General features: G+C 39.2%; 1 protein-coding gene across 2 annotated transcripts in view; it reads left to right on the forward strand.

The window, feature by feature from the left end:
• Window positions 1-15,820: 15,820 nt before the first annotated feature.
• Window positions 15,821-19,711, forward strand: part of LOC108716045 (thyroid adenoma-associated protein homolog) — a 38,596-nt gene continuing 34,705 nt past the window's right edge. Inside the window, exons 1-7 of one of the 2 annotated variants that reach the window (XM_018262014.2) lie at window positions 15,821-15,992; window positions 16,417-16,594; window positions 16,887-16,994; window positions 17,093-17,120; window positions 18,274-18,422; window positions 18,788-18,910; window positions 19,071-19,191. In XM_018262014.2, coding sequence (XP_018117503.1) covers window positions 15,865-15,992; window positions 16,417-16,594; window positions 16,887-16,994; window positions 17,093-17,120; window positions 18,274-18,422; window positions 18,788-18,910; window positions 19,071-19,191 — 835 coding nt within the window. In that variant the 5' untranslated portion in view covers window positions 15,821-15,864. The other variant, XM_041567024.1, reaches the window with a different exon arrangement.

Genomic DNA, 19,711 nt, shown 5'->3' on the forward strand with positions numbered 1-19,711 from the left:
ATAGCATGCTGGGAAACGTAGTTGTTTCGTGATTGTTTTACCGGAAGTTGTATCCCAAATAAGGGTGAGCTGCTAGGAACCTTGAGGAGCTTGTGGTTTCTAGTGGGAGTGAATTTTGAGTTGGTTTTCATGTTTGCTCTGTATCTATTCCAGCGTGTACTTGATATGTGTTTATATTTAAACCATTTACACTTTCAAGTGTAATCACATACAGACAAAATATTTAAAAAAATTAGCCCGAGCTGTAAGATTTGCCTAGAGTGAAGGGACCACAGTGAATAGGTTGTCAGGTTTAGGTTCTCCTCCCTGACCACTCCACTGGGTGGGATCCAGATCACGTGTGAGGTATTACTGCGTGGAGGTGCTGTACTGTCTTGACTACATCCTCAGGGAATGCACCTGCCTCTGATATACTGTCTGAGCTGTGTGCCTAAATATTCTGCAAATGCCTCTTTATTGATGTAAGTAACCTGTGGATCATGTGTCTCGCCCATTTCTTTATTGGTTAAAGGACAGTAGCCTGTAGGAGTTGTAGTTGTACTACACTGCACCTTCATTTCTTCCACTTTGCGAAGGCCCTGCCTTAATTAGAGTCCAGTGTAACCCATGCTCTAGTATACTAGCTGGTTGTTAACCCTGTTGGCCTGGATCGTCCAAAAACGTGTTACAGATACATGTCTTTTGTAATAAGGAAGGCCATACATATATATCATTTGTCTGCAAAAAAAAAAAGGAATCTGTGGAGAGAATAAAAAATAATAAATAATAAAAACAAGCATTAAAACTATACTAAAATAACCCCTAACTCCTCATTTCCAGGAGGCAAATCCGCATCACATTGTTTACCTTTCAATCACTTTTTCAGTCCACTTGTTTTCAGAGAGTGCAGAGAGTGTTTCTCAGTTGCTTTCTATTTTTTATTTCTATTGAAATTCAAGGTTTTATTTTTCACCATCTCATGTCTTCCTAGAGCAGCTCTAGGAAGGGGGATCTCTGTGACACTCCTCAGCAACTTCTAATATTGTAAAAAAAATGACAGTAAGGGGTACATTTTTCACTATGTGAAGGAGACCCTGGCTACAACCCACAAATACAGCCAGAATTAATTAGGCTATGCTCTTTTATTTTGGTTGGCAAGAAAGCAATGCTGAAATTATGCATTTTTAGCACTCTTTTAACACAGATTTTTTTGGAGCCTACACATAAATGGAGCCGGATTAATTCAACATACGATGTGTGGGTCTGGAAAAATTTGGGTTCTTCAAAAGTAATGTGTTTCTGCAATGCTGTACCGTGCCTTAACATGCATAACTAAAAGATACAAATATAGGAAAGCCACTAGGGAAGACATGCATTGACAACCAGGTTTATATCTGTCAGATGCACCTGCGTATGAGAAAATAAAAATAGAGTGAAGTGTCTATTAAAACACAAAAAATCATCTACAGTAGAACCCCCATTTTACATCCCCTGATTTTAAGTTTCCCCTCATTTTACATTGTGCTTCCACCTATATATTATGCATAATACATTTCCCTGATTTTACATTTTCCTGGATTTTACATCATTTTTTTCTGGTCCACTGAAAAATGTAAAATGGGGGTTCTACTGTATTATAATCTTTCTTCCTGAAAGACCAATTTTAAATGTAACTGAGGTGTTAAACCATGCATGTACTTTATAGTTTTGTATTGAAGTTGTGGTGTGATTTCAGGGGCATGTGTCCCCACCAAATACATTTTTCAGCCTTGATGTGGGGGCACCCATGTTGCCTCCCCCCCATAGCTGAGGGGTTTGCTACTGCTGATAGATCAGCTACTTTATAATTAGATAGATTAATATTTTTTAGAAATATACAATTTTAGAAAAAGAAATGCCACACACCTTAATGTGCTTATGTATTTATTGCACAGTTTGGATCCCCATCATGACTGTATATCAGAAATTTAGTGTTAAGCAGACATTCTTCATTCAAAATAATGTAAGCCAACCTGACATCACCACCAGTGGCGTAACTAGATATTACTGGGCCCCACAGCAAATTATTTTTCAGGCCCCCAAAATGTTTAGAGGTTGACTTGTTTCTCCAATATTTATTGAAATTGTATATGAATTAGGGCCTCATGGGGCCCCTATACCTCCTGGGCCCCCCTGCAGGGTCTGCTTCCTCTACAGCAGTGATCCCCAACCAGTAGTTCGTGAGCAACATGTTGCTCTCCAACGCCTTTGATGTTGCTCTCAGTGTCCTCAAAGCAGGTGCTGATTTTTGAATTCCAGGCTTGGAAGCAATTTTTAATTGCATAAAAACTAATTATGGTGCCAAGTAGAGCCTTCTGTAGGCTGCCATTCCACATAGGGGCTACCAAATAGCCAATCACAGCACTTATTTGGCATCCCAAGGGACTTTTTCATGCTTGTGTTGCTCTTCAACTCTTTTTACATTTGAATGTGGCTCACGGGTAAAAAAGGTTGGGGACCCCTGCTCTACAGTTACGCCCCTGATCACCACACTGCCCATGGATTGTCACATGCCCCACCTTAACCCAGACTTCAACGAGTCAAAAGGTGGCAAACCTACCCAAAACAGAAGAGTATGAACAAAACTATTGAAGACCTACATATTTGAAATCTTCCATATTCACATGTTATATTGATTTATTAAAGGGATACTGGCACTTTTTTTTGCAATTACAAGCAAAAAAACATTAGCTCTACTTGGTATGGCTAATGGTACATGGGTAGCCGACTTACCACCTTCTATCCGCTTTATTTGTGTGCACTGACAGGGACAGAATCTGCCTTTAAGCATGCGTACACCCACTGCATATCTGTGTGAAAATTAATACTTTAATGTTTTTGTGTCCATTCTGTGTGTATTAACTGGCAGAGACCTTGCTCGTGAGTGCATGTAGATACATGGGGCCTGTTAACTGTAGGAAAATCTAAGAGCAAGATAAATGTAAATTGAAAATTTAAAATAATTTATGATGCCCATTTCTTTAAAGGTTTTGCTAAAGAAATGTATAGGCTTGCACTGTATAGGCCAATTATCCCCAACCAGTGGCTTGTGAGCAACATGTTGCTCACTGACCTATTTGATGTTTCCCCCAGGACATCAAAGCAGGTGCTAATTTTTTAATTCCTGGCTTAGACTTTGACTGTGATATATTGTGACTGTGCGGTAACATCCATATTGAGTCTAGAGTGATTACCAACACTACTTGAATGCAACATGTGTGTTTCAGTGTGCACTAAATACAACATGGATTTTTTCTGACACTACAGAACTAAATAAATACTTAAAGGGAAACTATTGCAAAGAAAATTCATCTTACTAAAATTTGAAACTTTCTAAATATATTCAATTGAAAATTCTGTACTAATTTGACCAATTTACACTTCACTGTACCCTTCTCAGTATCTTCATGCAGAAGTTGGGTGTCAGATTTTGACTGAATTTTGATCCAATATATCTGTTAGGGGGGGATCCCTGTCCTAGCCTATGTATTAGAGCCCACTTAAATAACTGATTCCAGCAAAAACAAAATCTAGCAAAATTTGGCATAAATAGTGTATGTAGAGAGACAGGTTTTCTGGTGAGTTTGAAAGCGTTAGCTCTAAAACATCTAAGTAAAAGAAGCACCCATCAAAGGCTGCATTAGATTTAACTGTCAATTAATATGAGCTGCTGAGGGGGTAAGTGAAGAGAAGTGTTATGTTTTGGTAGCCGAGGATTAGTATAACAGTGCTTTATTAGCGGATTCATGCAGGCATTACACAACAGTAACTTTCACTTTTAAGCTATCAGGAAGTATGCACAATATGTCTGAGCACAGTGACATCTACAGGCCATTTGTATAAACAACACATATTCCCCCTATAGTAGGAAAGCATTTGGGCAAATGTAATAAACAACAACAATGCATCTGAAAGCAATAATATACATAATTCACATCACATAGTCCTGGGTCCCTGCAGGTAGTTTTCTGATTCTCTCAGTTCGCCTTATAGGTTCACTTTTTTCAGGCCTATTGCCGTTGACATGAGGAGTAGGAAAATGTCCTTCATCAAATGGAGCTTCTCCAAAGTCATATCTAACAGAAGCAAGACGACTTGCATTCCATATGCGTCCATCAGACAGTTCATATGTGTATGGTCCTCGCTGGCGTCTCACTTCAAGTGGTGTAGTAAATTTAGATTGTCCTTGTTTCAGTATTCCTGGTTTCTTAATTCTGACTAAAGATCCAGGCTGAAAGTGCACTTCTCTTGCACCACGTTTTCTGTCAGTATAAGCCTTACATTTGGCTTATTGACGTTTCACAATGTCAGCAGTAGATGATTTTGTAGGCACAGTATTTTGTGGAAGTTTGATGTCTGCAACATGTAACTTAGTGCGCATCTGTCTGCCATGTAATAATTCAGCTGGAGATGATTGGGTTGTTGCATGGCGTGTTGCTCTGTAGTTATGTAGGAACTCTGTTGTAAATACTTTCCAAGATTACCCAGTAAGATTTGGTGTCTGTAGTGCTTCTTTCAAACTTCTTTTGAATCGCTTGATTTCTCCATTTGCTTGTGGGTAATACACTGAAGATTTCCTATGCACAATATTCCTCTCTCTCAGAAAGGATTCAAACTCAGATGAGACAAACTGTGGTCCGTTGCCTGATATTAACTCCTTTGGATTACCTTCTCTGCTGAATACTGTAGACAGAAATGTTATTACTGTAGCAGATGTATGAGAAACAAATGCAATTTCAATCAATTTACTGTAATAGTCTATCAAGGTTATAGCAAATGTACAGTCTATAGGTGCATCTGTAAAAGGACCGACAATATCAATAGCAAGTTTTTCCCATGCTGAATCAGGAAATGGTACTGGTTTTACATCTGGTCTCAACTTAACTTTGTGTTCAAAGTTCTTTGAACAACCCAGTGAAATTTAAGACACTGGTGCTGTAGTAATGAGACCATCAATTAATTGTAGGTTTAATGCAGCAAAGAGATCCCTTCCAAGTATAGCAGTACCCTTATTTTCAATGTAAAAGTCACATTTTGCAGTATTTGATTCAAGTTGCACAGTCACTGGCAAGCAACCAAGCACAGGGATCAGATCCTTTAAGTAACTGACCAGTTTCAGGGCAGGTGCAAAAAGCGGATCTTTTGCAAAGTATTTCAAGAAAATATCCTTTGGTAGTATAGAAACAGTTGAACCTGTATCAAGCATCAGGTTAATGGAGTGTCACTTGTCAGCACAAGCAGTACTGACACTGACAGTGCATATAAACTTGTCTGGAATAAATGTCAGCTTTATCCACACTTAATACTGTAACATTTGTAGTAGTGACTTCATGAACATCTTTAGCAGAACTACGGCAGATGTCCTACTTTTGTGCATGTAACATGATTTGAGTGTGTTGTGTTGAATCACAGCAAAAGCAGTATTTTCTATTTGTATTTGCTGCATGCTTTTGCAGTGTAGATGAATCCCTTTCCTTAGCACTGTATTTTGCCTGTGACTGTGCATTATTAGGCCACAGTGCTGAATTCACAATCTGTACATTCCCAGCAGTTCCCTGACTGAGAGTTTTCGCCTCTGCCACTGCTGTTTCAATTTGGGTAGCAACTGTAATAGCCTTTGCAAGGGTTAAAACCTGCTCTAGGAGCAGTCTCTCTCTAATGCGAGGTGAGTTTGTTTTTTTCCACTTTTTGGTCTCTTAGCATTTCATCTGTTAGATTCCCAAACTCATAGGTAACAACCAGCTCTCTCAAAGCTGCTACAAATTGTTCTGTGGATTCGCCATTACGCTGTCCACGTTGGCGGAATTTTATATCTTTCAGCAACCACATTTACTCTTGGCACGAAAAAGTTCTTTATAGCAGTAAAAGCAGTTTCATAAGTATCATCAGGTAATGGTGATGTATAGAATATACGCTGTCCCTCTGCTCCCAGTAAAAGGTATGGTAGGCTCACCAGGGTTTAGAAGAAAAGGTGCAGGCTGCTGCAGAGGTAGAAGAGCCATCCTTGTCACCAATTTGTTATGTTTTGGTAGCCAAGGATAAGGAGAGTATAACAGTGCTTTATTAGCAGATTCATGCAGGCATTACACAACAGTAACTTTCACTTTTAAGCTATCAGGAAGTATGCACATTATGTCTGAGCACAGTGACACCTACAGGCCATTTGTATAAACACCACAAGAAGCTTTATTATTTTAGCAACTTTACAATTTTTTTTATTTGAATGTATTTAGTTTATTTCAGTGAAATCAAGATTATATTATTTTTTTATTTTTTATGATTGTTCCCCTTTAAAAGCCATACAATGCCCTACATATAACCCTATACAATTAGATTAAAGGGGGCATTCACCATTTGCAAAGCCCTACCAAAGTGGAACCAAAGAAAAAAAACTATCTTTAAATTGTATTTATAATTAATGTGGCCCCTTACTAGATAAATAGCTTTGGTCTTCCTCCCTGTAGAAACAGGTTGCCCCAACTCTGTTCCATTAATACAGAGATCAACATGTAAGGGCAGAGGATACTAAACTTCATCGAGGACAGCTGCAGCATTAAGTGCTGCTGCTTTCATGCCTCGTCCCTGCATCACTCACTTGCATCACATGCACATCCCCTTTAATCAAATGGTCTATAGACAAAAATGTAATAAGGATTTTTTGCTCCTGCGATGCACTCCTATGAAAGGGGTTAAACAATGAGCAGCGTTATTTGTGGATGGGTATGGGATGTTGCGTGGTTTGCTAGCAGGTCTCAACAATATTTTTTGCTGCTTGAAGGATAATTACTGAAGCTGCTCCTCTCTTTTGTCTTCTCCACTTAGCTCTTCGGTTCTTGAACCATACCTGAGGGGACATTTACAAAACAAATCAGTTTTCTTTTTATATACTTTTAATTCTCCGTAAATCTATGCTTCAATATATTATACTCAAGAAATGGGACAGTACCTAACAATATAAAAATTGAAAAGATGATTAAGTAACCATTGCATTTGAATTTGTCTTTTATTATTGTCCTTTTAGTAATTTCCATTATATTCAGGCATAAGGTTTCCAGATCTTTGGATGCCTCTTTGGATACATCTACATCACCTTATGAAAAGTTTTCCGACAGGGGCTGGAGGGGAGGAGAGGTTGGCAGGCATGCATGAATGAGTAACTGCAGAGGAAGCAGACCCTGCGGCTGCAGGGGGCCCAGGAGATATAGGGGGCCCCACAAGACCCAAATAATGCTCAATTTCAGCATCTATTAGTAAAAATAGATAACTTCTGGATATGGTGGGGGCCCTAAAATTAATTAGCTGTGGGGCCCAGTAACATCTAATTACACCACTGCGTGCGTGTGTCTAAGCCAGGCCCCCTGAAGATTTTTTTCAGGGGTCCTGGTTAGCTGTAGTTACGCCACTGAAGATTAACAATGTTAATCACTGATTATTTGCTATGAGTTTCTGCCCTGTTGTAAATTTGCCCAGTGTTTATATATACAGTACTCCTTGTTGTTTCACTGGTTTTTGCACCTAGGTCAGCTAAAGGTATTCTGAATGTTCTCAGAGCAGTAATTCACATGTTTTAGCAATGCCTTTTCATTGAAGCAATTGGGACCATAAGCTCAAGTTCTTCACACTGGAAGAACTAAAACTTATTTTACCACTTTCACTGAGATTTGAGAGCTTGTTTTTATTGTTGTTTATGTGCAACCGACTGTTAAATGGGTGTGACTACAACCAACCTGTAACTATTTCCTTGTTTTTTTTTTTTGTAGGCAGTTTGAAAATTCAGGCTTGAAATTCAAACATCTACAAAGGCAACCGGAGTAATAATAGTAGTAAAATGTGAACCTTCATATGAAACTATTAATCCTACTGTTTTCTCGTTAGTTATCTTTTTTCATTTGTCTCTTACCTCCACTCTCTCCTCTTTGAGCTGGATCCTGCCTGCTAGCTGTTCTCTAGCAATAACATCAGGATACTGGTTGTGGTGAAAAGTTTCCTCCAAAGCTTGTAGTTGTTCTTCTGTGAAAATAGTGCGGTGACGTCGTGTCCGCCTCTGTGTGTGAGGCAATGAAAGGAGTGTTGGGGGTTCCACTGTTACAGCATCATCAGCATCTCCTTGATTATTATGGACCATATGTAGAGGCCAATGTATCCTTGAGGCTTCAGATAAAAGCAACAACAAAGAGAAGAAAAAACAAACAGGAGGAAAGGTTAAAAAAGAAGTATCCTGTCCAATCCTATCTGTACTAATTTTAGCAGAGTATCCTGTAATGCTGTTGGAATACAGACATTTTGACAGACATAGACTAGTTAGTATGGTACTCTGACCAAATCTGGGCATGTATTTCCAGTTCAAAGGCATTTGCATTGGAAAGACATGACAGAATCAGCATCTGTTATTGGCTGTAAGAGTACAGCGATATTGTTTGTGTTTATTCAGCCACATTTAGTCTTGAATCAGCCAATGAATGCATATCTTCCCACTTCAGAGGATGATTCTTGTGTTACCAAAAATGCATGGGAACAAAAATCCAAGATGGCAACCTTGAACCTGCCAGTATTTACCTGAATAATGCAGAAATTAGGCTTTTAAGTGTAAGATTGGAAGCAAAAACTCTTCTGCTTTCTGTACCAGTTTGGAATAGTAGACAAGGAATACATTTAGGTAAAATACATAATTTGCACCACCACTCACCAGTTGAAAGGCTGGACTTGGGTGCAGTGACCCCAGACCTATAGATGTGGGGAGAAAATGCTTGCTGAACAATAGAAGGACCAGAACTAAAATGATGCTAAAATGATCACTCGCTCAAAAAATCTGGGAGACACAGACTAATGCCTTTGTGACACTGGCTAAGTATATCCTGAACTAGGTCTGTCTCCCCTCCCAATGATGACCACTAGTGAAAGGTGCTGCACTGTGTAAAATAAAACATTATTTCTATAGATTCTGCTAATACACACACATACTGGGTTCATAACTGTGTTTCAGAGAGAGAGAGGATTAAGTGAACTTACCCACCCATGAGGAATCTTGAGTGTAATGGTTGGAATGGGAGCAGCAGCAGCAGTTACAAGCTGTTACCAAAACTTCATCTGGAGAGGTGACTACCAAGAGGTCCTTTGAACTCTGCCTCCTTTGTGCCAACCCAGCCTCCTGTTGGGGAGCACTAGTCATTTGTGATGGGAGAGAAAGAATGCTTTCAATTGAGAAAGGGCTCATCTTCTTTTTAACGCTGTCCCCATTAGATGACATACTGTTGGTGCAATTGTGCTGATCAAGCTAGTTTATCTCCTCACTCTCTGTACCGCTCCTTCTTGGTTGGTTGGATGGACGGATGGCTTTATAAAACAGCATATCAGTGTTGCTCACACAGAGACCCCCTTTACCTTAAGGCTTTCAGCTTAAAGCATTTTCCTTTCATTTCTTTATTCTGGAAGTTTTCTGTATTTTAAATACCTTTTCCTCATTCCACTAAAGCTGCTGCTTTAAAACTCAGACCATTTTATGGCAGAGAGAGAGAAAAGAGCTTCCATAATCCCCCGTACACAAATGCTAAACCCCATGAATACGATAACTGGCCTTCTAATCTCAGCTGGTTTTGTTTGCAGTGAGTTGTGAATCTGAGATTTTGTTAATCCGAGCAGAGACTGAGTAAAAAAAAATCTGTTCCCTGCATCTGGAGTGCCAGGCTGATTGTGTGATGGGCATTGTATGTGGAGGGAAAGGGCTGATATCAGAATCGTTTATATACAACAAAAAGGGATTACTGAGAACAATTATCCCTTCACACGTTTGTGCTTAAATACCTGTGCAATCAGGCAGGGCTGTCATATTAGACACATTAATATGAACTAGACTCCATTCAGCTCAAATGAGAAACTGCATTGTTGATACAAGATGGCTGTTACAATGGTTTTCATAAAATAGAAAATATTTTCTTTCTAAAGGCAATTTCAGTTGACTTAAAAGGGGTCTCCTCCCACATAATCAAAGAAAATTTAATTCTAAGCCAGTTTCCAATATCCATTGATTAAAAATTGGCAGTGGTTTTAAAGTTAGCTGTAAATATAATATTATTGAAAATAGTATCTGGCTGGCTGTTTACATTTCCTACTTTTGTGTTTCTGACTCCTGTCCTGAAACAATGTAGGATGATCCAGCTAATTAACCTGCTGAAGAACTGAATTTTGCTATATTGTTTCAAGCGTTAGACTGTAACACAGCATTGATATACAACTACATTTACAAATAACTTTTAAAAACAAAAAGAGACTGAAAGTTAGTACCCCATCTGGGCAGTAGGGAGCCTGGGGGGGGCCTGATGTGGCAGCTCCATTGGGCCCGGACTCCCCCAGTCCGATAATGCTTTATTCCTTTTACCAGTCTAGTTGCCCATCCCTGCTCTTTTTCCAGCTCATTAATATCCTATTATGTCACATTTTTCTAACATATATGCATTATCTAAAATAAATGGATTCAGCGATACAGCAATAAGTACTATTCAAGATCCTCCAGTATATAATTCGAATATTATTAAAAAAAACAACTAACTGAAAAAAGACTAATGGAAGTGACTAAATATACACACATTTGACAGATTGGGCATATTTATTAATTGGAGAAGTGACGTTTTACCCTTTAATAAATACCCCTATACAAATCCCATACAAATAGACTGCGAGGCGAACTGTAGGGAGCTCTATTTTAACTGCTGATAAATATGCCACTTAAAGTTTATGTAAAGGTAAGCTACCTCTTTAATGCTAATTCTATCACTATGACTTTTGTTATTTTTTTTCAAATAAACATAGGTTAATTTACAAATACAAATAGACTAGTCAGATTCATAATTCTACCACTAAATGGAGCATGCAGTGAAAACTTTAAACATGTTATCAGAAAACAAGTGTATTGCTAAAATCCTCAGAAAATGGCATTGTAGTGAAAGCTCCAGGCATCACTGAAACCAGTCCATTTTTATATTCTTTTTTACTTGGCTCTAGACAGAGTACACAACTATGGCATAGATTTACCTCTATTGATGTGTGAATCAGAGATGAAGCTATGGCAGGAGAATACATGCAGTAGAGATCTAGCTTCCGAGTGTACAGACAGCTGGGTTACTGCTTAAGCAAGCTCATCACACAAGCAAATAAAACTAAAGCCTTTTAGTCAGTGTATAAATAGTTTTAAAACAAAAAAAATACTCAGGTATTAGCTAAATACTAAATGAAGGATACTGCATCACTAAAATAATAAAATGGTAATGTCCCTTTAAAGCAGTCTTGTGCATTTTATTAATTACCCAGTTTAATATTTATAATATTCTGTACAGAGGTGAATACTTCCAGATGAAGCAATTTGTTGCCTCTTTTCTGCAAGCATGCTGCTACAAGAGAACCAGGGAAACAAACACATACATACTAAGGGGCAATTTACTAAAGGGCGAAGTGACTAATGCTGGCAAATTTTCGCCAGCGTGGCGTAATTTCAGAGCTTCGCCCATTTACTAATTTGCGCAGGCGTAACTTCGCTAGCTAAAGAGACTGAAGCTGGCACTTATTCGCACTCAATCGCCAGTTATGTCCCTGGCGAAGGGACGTTACTGCACAAATTCACTAAGATCAGTGATAGGCTGCAAAAGAGCGTAATTTTTTTTGGGGGTGACCGGCTTTCCCCCTACATTTCCTAACATATGGCACCTAAACTATACACTGGGTTCATGTGTAAGTCATTATAACAACTCTATTTTCTTTTATTAAGCTTCCCTGGGCTTGTGTAATGTAATGTATTTGCAACATATATACATCCATTCAACTTTAACTTCCCACCGTATGCAAATTAGCCAACGCTAATTAGCGCAACTTCGCTCTGCTTGCCGAATTAACGCTAGCACAACTTCGCCAACGTTCGGCGCCCTGGACGCAAATTTGCATGTTAGTGTATGATCGTTGTCTGGGTGAATTTTCGCCTGGCGAAGTGTTTCGCTGCCTGTGAAGCCACAAAAAGTTATTGCGCAGAAAATGTGAGTGCCGTGAGGAGGGGAGAGAAGGCCGCCTCAGGCGGCATAAAGGCGCGGATCGGCGCTGTGTGCACCTCAACGTTGTTTGGAGGTGAGTGTGGGCCCAATGACTTTATATATAGATATATAGTGTTTGATTGTTAAATAAAACTATATAAATGAAAAAATAAGAAACCCCCTCTTTATATTATAGTGCATATCCATACTTTCAACTGCCTATTGCCTCTTTCTTGTGAGCAGAAGGTTCCATAAGGGTTAAAGCACAAAACAATATACAAAAGGTGAACAGGGATCACTCTCACTCATGCATTTTAGCAACAGAAAATGGAATAAATGTCTCTCCTTTTGTATAAAGAATTAGGGGATTTAGAAGCAGATCTATCAGAAGGATTTGAGTTATCTGAAGGTAATAAAAGGAAGTAGGAGGGGAAGGATTATGTGAGGAGCTGTTGACACTGATAAGATCACTGTAATATTCCTCTGAAAAAAGAATTATATTGTGGTATGTAGGAATAGGTGTACGTGTGTGTGCATGTGTGAGCAAATATAACTTATACTTTTGTGTGCATGTTACCACAATTTTTTTTTTTAGTACATGCATCTAATGCATGAAAAATAAAACTTTGTTTGCATGTTAAAAAACATAATCCTGTGTGGGTGCAAATGCATACAAAATAAGAATCTGTGTTGATGTTAACAAATTTGTTTTTGTGTGTGTGCACCTATGTGTATACAAAATAAGACTATTTGTGCATGTTAACAAATATGTTTTATGTATCAGTATGGACAGCATGGTGGCACATTTTTTGGTACAGCAGCACTGGGATTTTAGGTTTAATTCCAACTAGGGCACTATTTGCAAGGAGTTGGCTTGTTCTCCTTGCGTCTGATTGGGTTTACTCTCACACTTCAAAAACCATACAGGTAGGTATCTTAAATGGTTCCTGATAAAAGTGACCATAGTGTGTGTAAATAAATTTTATGATAGGGACTTAAACTGGCCACAGACGTGCAGATTATGGCCTATGTCGGACGAATGATCATCTATGCCAATCTTCCGACCTGCAACTAACCAGATTAAAATAAAGTAGTAAAGAGAACAAATCATACAGTGCTATGGCTATTAATTGACAGACAGCAATCGCACAAAAGTTATGTCTGAAAAATAGTAGTGACAATCTCCCATTGATATCATCATATATAGGCAATACATGCAGTAGTGATGGGCAAATCTGACCCGTTTCGTCTCTGCAAAAATTTGCGGAACATCTGAAATTTGCCAAAATGCATTGAGGTCTATGGGTGTCAAATTTTTTTTTCCTGTGATGCGTGTCAAAAAAAATTGCCACCCATAGACCTCAATGCATTTTGCCAAACTGGTCAGATTCACCCATCACCAATTTCAGATAACGGGTCAGATTCACCCAATGGAGTCTATGGGCGTCATTTTTCCTGTGAAACTCTGCGAAAAATTAATGCAGAGATCTTATCAGTAGCCAATATAAATCTTTTAACTCACGTGGGCCCAATTAACTCACATGGGCAGGAGTGCCCATAATTTACTAATGCAAGGTCTACTTTCAGTGATTGTGTCCCATTATGATCTACATCCATAAAAGTATTTTATGGGAAAATGTACAGTATATTGCTGTATTACAACTATTTCTTATGTAACTTAACATAATAAATATCTTAATGAAAAGCATGAAATAGGAGGGTGATTTAGTCACCAGCTAAAAGTCTACTGGTAGATCCCGATCTTCCTGTACCTTTTTATGCACACCTGGTATAGGGGATGGTGGGTCTAGTGTATTTTTTTCCCACTTTGTTTGACCAGCCAGTTGCACAGTGGCTAGCATTAAAGGCATTGTTCACCTTTTAGTTAACTCATAGTATGATGTAGAGAGTGATATTCTGAGACAGTTTGCAATTGGTGTTTATTTTTTTATTTGTGTTTTTTGAGTTATTTAACTTTTTATTCAGCAACTCTCCAGTTTGCAATTTCAGCAATCTGGTTGCTATGGTCCAAATCACCCTAGCAACTATGCACTGATTTGAATAAGAGACTGGAATATGAATAGGAGAGGGCCAGAATGGAAAGATGCATAATAAAAAGTAGCAATAACAATACATTTGTAGCCTTAAAGAGCATTTGTTTTTATAGATTGGGTCAGTGACCCCCATTTGAAAGCTGGAAGATTAAAAAACTATAACAAATAAATAATAAAAACCAATTGATAAGTTTCTTAGAACTGGCCATTCCATAAATACTAAAAGTTAACTTGTCTTGTAGTGCTGGTATTTTGCTGTCTTTTGACCTTTATCGTCCTGTGTGGGACTTTTGTAATATTGTGTATTTAAAACCTGGTGATGATCAAAAAGCTGATGTTTATAACCCAGGGCCAGGTCCGGATTGGTGGAGAGGCCACCAAGGCCCAGGCCTAGGGTGGCAGGATTTTAGGGGAGGGGCATGCTGCCCAACCACCAGGGGTGCTTCGCCAATGAGGCGAGTTGAGGCTGTCGCCTCAGGCGGCAGCGCCCCACTAGGTACCAGGGGCAGCAAAAATGCTGCTCCTGGTACTTTAAGAGCGAATTTCCGGGGGAGGGGGGGCAGCAGCAACTGCTACTGCCTCAGGTGGCGGAGGGGCCAGGATCGCCCCTGCCAACCACACCCACATTGGTTCAAAATCACTGGGGATGCGCTGGTGATACAATCATTCTTTTAATTTCCTGTGCGCCAATCCCCATTGCTCTGGTCCCAATTATGAAAATTTGTGCAAATAAAACGGAGGGGACAGGGCGACGAACGTCAGCGGGCCTAGGGGCACCTGCTATGTAAATCCAGTCCTGCAAGGGGCAAGGGCAACTATTGTAGTTGGAGGAGCAAAAACACACTGTAATGCTAAAAAGTGACGTAAAAAATATGGGTAAGTGCATACCTCCCAACTGTCCCTTTTTCGGAGGGACAGTCCCTCTTTTGGCAGCTCAACCCGCAGTCCCTCATTTGTACTGGAAAGTCCCTCTTTTCTCTGCACTGAACAGCCAGAAAAAGAAACAAAGTTTCTCACTTGATTGGCTTTTAGCAGAGAGCCCAGAACAGCTAACAGGTGCAAATAAGATACTTTGTAACAATTTTGAGACACAAAAACACAGTTTAGATAAGGAGAAATATTTTCAAACTTTCATAACCTGCCAAATTTTGTAAAACAAACATGGTAATTAGGGGGTGTGGCCACAGAAAGGGGTGTGGCCAAAAACATTTCTGCGCTACGTGCGGGAAAAAAATTTTTGTCCCTCTTTTTACTTCCAAAATGTTGGGAGGTATGTAAGTGCTCTGACAAGATATTAAATCCAAAAGCCTGGAAACATAATGCTTTCCTTCGCTGACTTTATGGCCCAGAACCTGGCAAAATACTTAGTGTAGAAATAACTGATTGGGCACAAAAGCTCTGAAAAAATGCACTTGATGTAATTAAATTCTCATGACTTATTGTCAAAATAATTGGGAGAATAATATGTAAGAATGAGTTAGCCACCACTTTCCACAGATAAAGCTAGTAGTAGATTAAAATAGTTCCATTAGTTCTTTATTTAAGAAGCACACACTAACAAACTGTAACTCTGATAGCGCAATGGCTCGACCTGCCATTATCCAATTTATCACTTTAGAAAGCAGCGTGCTTTGCTCTGCTAATATGTGACTGACTGACTATACAGCTTTCATACAACATGCTACGTTCCTCCGTGTCGCCAGATGGCGCTGTGTCACATATAATACACTGTGTTTACGTTTTGTGTCCGGAACGGATGGGGTTTGAAGTAAAATATTATGGCAGCTCCCTGTGAGCTCCATGTGCACGATATGCTCGGGGAAACAGGGGACTGCGCCCTTTTATACAAAAATAAGTGTTTGGAGAGCCTCGGTGCCGTGGTCCTGTCATTGCAGAAGTCTGCGGAGTGAGTTCCTTTCGAATATCCTTCCGAGCTCAGCTGAACTTATTCAGCTTCACTGAATGCAAGGCTGATATCAGAACATTGCTTTTTCTTCTGGGGACCAGAACAAGTTTCATATTTTGGGCACCTCTCTTCCATATTAAATACTGATTTTCAGGTACCCAGCTATCACCGGTACCTCTATGTGTACCAAAAGCTCCTGCTCTGATAGCAGCTCTGACTGGATGAACTGACAAATAGCTGAGGTTATAGGTGGGAAGCAGAAATATGAAATTAGAATTAGGAAGGTGGCAGTTCAATTTAGTTTTGGGGCCTTGATGGAAACAATTTGAAGGTCCAGGTACTTAATACATTTTTTTCATTTACATGTTAGGTGACTTGACAGAGTTTAAGGTGATGAATATGAATTAACCCTTTTGTTTTTCAGAGCTTCAGTTAAGCGTTGTAAGGATAAGCACCTAGAAGAAGCTTTCCAGCATTTGGGTTCTACACAGAATGTATTGAGCACTCTCTCAGACGCCGATCTCTGCCCACTGATTAAATGTGTTGTCGCCTGTCAGTCTGGAACATGCAACAGCACCAGCTCATTCCAAAAGCTGGAGAAGGTGAAGTGCTTAGCAGGCTGCGTACATACTACATTTTCTGTTGCTTTTTAAACCAGGGAGAATACAAATCTGTCTGAAAGGGTTCATAGCGGCAAAAGATGTTGCCCTGGAGCTCCGCTGTGCTACTCTGCATTTTAGGGTCAGATTCGTGGCAATTTACAAATACATGACAATAATGCCCTATGTACAGTTCCTTCTCTCTTCTCTTTTACATTAACATCTAATTATGGCATTGACACCACTGCACAATTACTTGTGCCTTTTCTTGTCCTAAAATGCTCTTTTTCTTCAGATGATAGCAAAGCTGTCAGAGGTCAGGCCAGACCTGGTGTCACAGCAGGTGGAATCATTGTTGAGCCAATTATTCCAAAGCAAAGACACCGGGGATGAGAAGTATCAGGTGAGATTTGTTAGTCTTGTTTTTGCAATTTATGCACTTAGGTTTGGGGTTATATATTTCATAAGGTTCTGCTCATCCAATTTATTCTCTGCCCTCAGGTGTTACATATTGGTGACTTGCAGACAGGTAATGCACTATGTGCTTCTTACGCTTGTCTTTTTTTTGCTCATCCTGTTATGTGTGACTTCTCTTTTTCCCTTTTTGTCATGTCTTTTATACATGCAAATCATGTCTGTTAAAAGGGTCCTTCATCCAAAAAGTGATTTTTTAATAATGAATTAAAATGTTATTCTAAACAGCATTGCATTTGTTTAACATTATCAATGATTTCAAACAAATTTGTAAATGTAATTGCAGTCAACAGCAGTGTTTATCTCTTTCTGTTCCCTCTTTCTGTATCAACAGTGTAATAGGAGTTGGGCCTCTTCAGTTCTTTTAATTATATTTTTTTAATCTGACTTGTGTAATTGTTTTAAGGGCGAGGGCATGTAGAGCTTTGGCTCTGCTGGTCTCAGCTTGTGCTTTTTTTTTGCTGCAGGTGGAGAGAAGGGAATCCACTCTTTTCTGCATCTCTGTGCATCTGCACTGAAAAGTGCGGCTTCCATTCGGACTGGGGAATGGACCGGAAATGCCTGCTTTCACATTTTCTGGATGCTTTCTGTTCTGGTCTGTGTCCCTGCACTTGGGTGGAAGCAGTGTTTTTCAGTGCAAATACATGGAGATGCAAATTAGAGTTGATGCTTCTTTTTGCCTGCAGAAAAAATGTAAGGCTAAGAGCGGCAGAGCCAGCGCTTTGTGTGCACATGCCCCAAGGAGTCTGTTGAGTTTCACCTTATTCTTAAATGGAGTGCTTCAGTGGCACATTATTGGATTTTGGAGATCTGGAGGTTAAATAGATCCTGAATTGGCCTAGAGTGGGAAAACATTTAATTTTTTTTCAAGAGTCTGAGCAAAACAAACACCTTTCACTTACCTCTTCTACATTGGAGAGTGTTTGGGAAGGCTCATTACTAGTGCAGAGAACACCATTCAGCTCTTAAAGTTAGCTTTTAGCTGCCCCTCGTAACTTTCCACAAACTCCAGTCTGAGGCAAAGTTTTCACCTTGGATTGGCCCTGCTTTCAATACCAATTACATTTACAAATGTAATTATATTTTATTTTAATGTGCAAAAAATACTTTTTGGCAGAGGATCTCATAATACTTTTCTTATAGATAGTACTTTGGATTGTTACTATTTTGACATGCCCAACCTCTCGCATCTTTTCTTCCTCCTTCAGTATGTATGTACCTTGAGGGGAGCTATGTGGGCCGGAAGTACTTCAAGCAGCATCTCCACCTATTGCTGTCCAAAGTATTTGCAACATTTTCCTTATTGCTGCAAAATCAGGCAAAGCAGAGAGAGGACCCTTGTTATCTGGCAGTGAAGGTATAATAATGCCCTGCATTTTCTACTCTGCAAAGCTTTATTAGCTATATATTTTTTTATGCACCTGGGAGTGCTTTTTTTCTTCATTTCATTTAAATAAACACAGTTCTTGTATAGAATATGTGAAAAAGAATTCATTAACTTACAGCTCTATTTCATAATATGGTTATACTGGCCTGCAAGGGTATTAAAATTAACTTATTTTTCTCCTTTAATTCTGGTCTTGTAGTTTAGGCAAGGTTGATCAAAATGGCCAACCAAACAAACAGATCAGGGCTATATATTTTCATACAACATAGCAGTAGGCATTATTATGGTAAAAATAAAAGACAGTAGATGTAAATAATTTTATTTTTCTGTCCAAGGTGTGCCTTCAGATTTTTAGGGTGCTTGGAGAAGACATTGCTCCTTTGGTCTGGACCCCTGCTTGTAGTGGCAGCCCGTTGCAGAATATTTTGACTTCTCTGCTAAAAGTTGTTACAAATCAGGTAATGCAGTTGGCAGAGTACATAGAAACTATATGACCAGCCTTCCATTTAAATTCTGGACCTTCTGCAATGCATATACATTATTTTAATCAGCAGAAATCTGGCTATGTCTGTTTGGTTAGAATTCTGTTGAGACTGAAAAAAATAATATTTATTGCAGAACATGTGTCCGGACACAAGGCTTTTGGCTGGCACAGCAGTGGCCTCACTGGCAATCACAGGTCCTGATGCAAGGTCAGGGGCCCATGCTTGTTTGACCCTGATGCAGCAGTTAAGAGAGGGTAAGTAGTGTGTTCATCTAGTGTTGGATATTAGACCACAGTCACTGAATGTAATCTATTATTTGGTAACAGATTGCGCCTCAAGAAGTTATGTAAAAAGTGGTCATGGCAGGTCAAAATTAATTTTACTAGGGATTCAGCTCTGAAATCTGTCTGTTGTAAAGAATAATTTCTATTTTGTGCCTTTACATTTATTTATACCATTTGCATTTTCAAAATTGTTAAACAATGTCATTCATCTGCCACTGGCCTAAAGTACATTGTTTTTTCATGATATAGTTGCTATTTAACACCTTGAATGTAGGGATGTGCCGAATCCACTATTTTGGATTCGGCCGAACCCCCGAATCCTTCTTGAAAGATTTTCAGCCGAATACCGAACCGAATCTGAACCCTAATTTGCATATGCGAATTAGGGATGGGAAGGGGGAAACTTTTTTTACTTGTTTTGTGACAAAAGTCATGCGATTTCCCTCCCTGCCCCTAATTTGCATATGCAAATTAGGATTCATTTCGGCCT

This window comes from Xenopus laevis, chromosome 1L (genome assembly GCF_017654675.1).
Source record: "Xenopus laevis strain J_2021 chromosome 1L, Xenopus_laevis_v10.1, whole genome shotgun sequence".
Lineage (NCBI taxonomy): Eukaryota > Metazoa > Chordata > Amphibia > Anura > Pipidae > Xenopus > Xenopus laevis.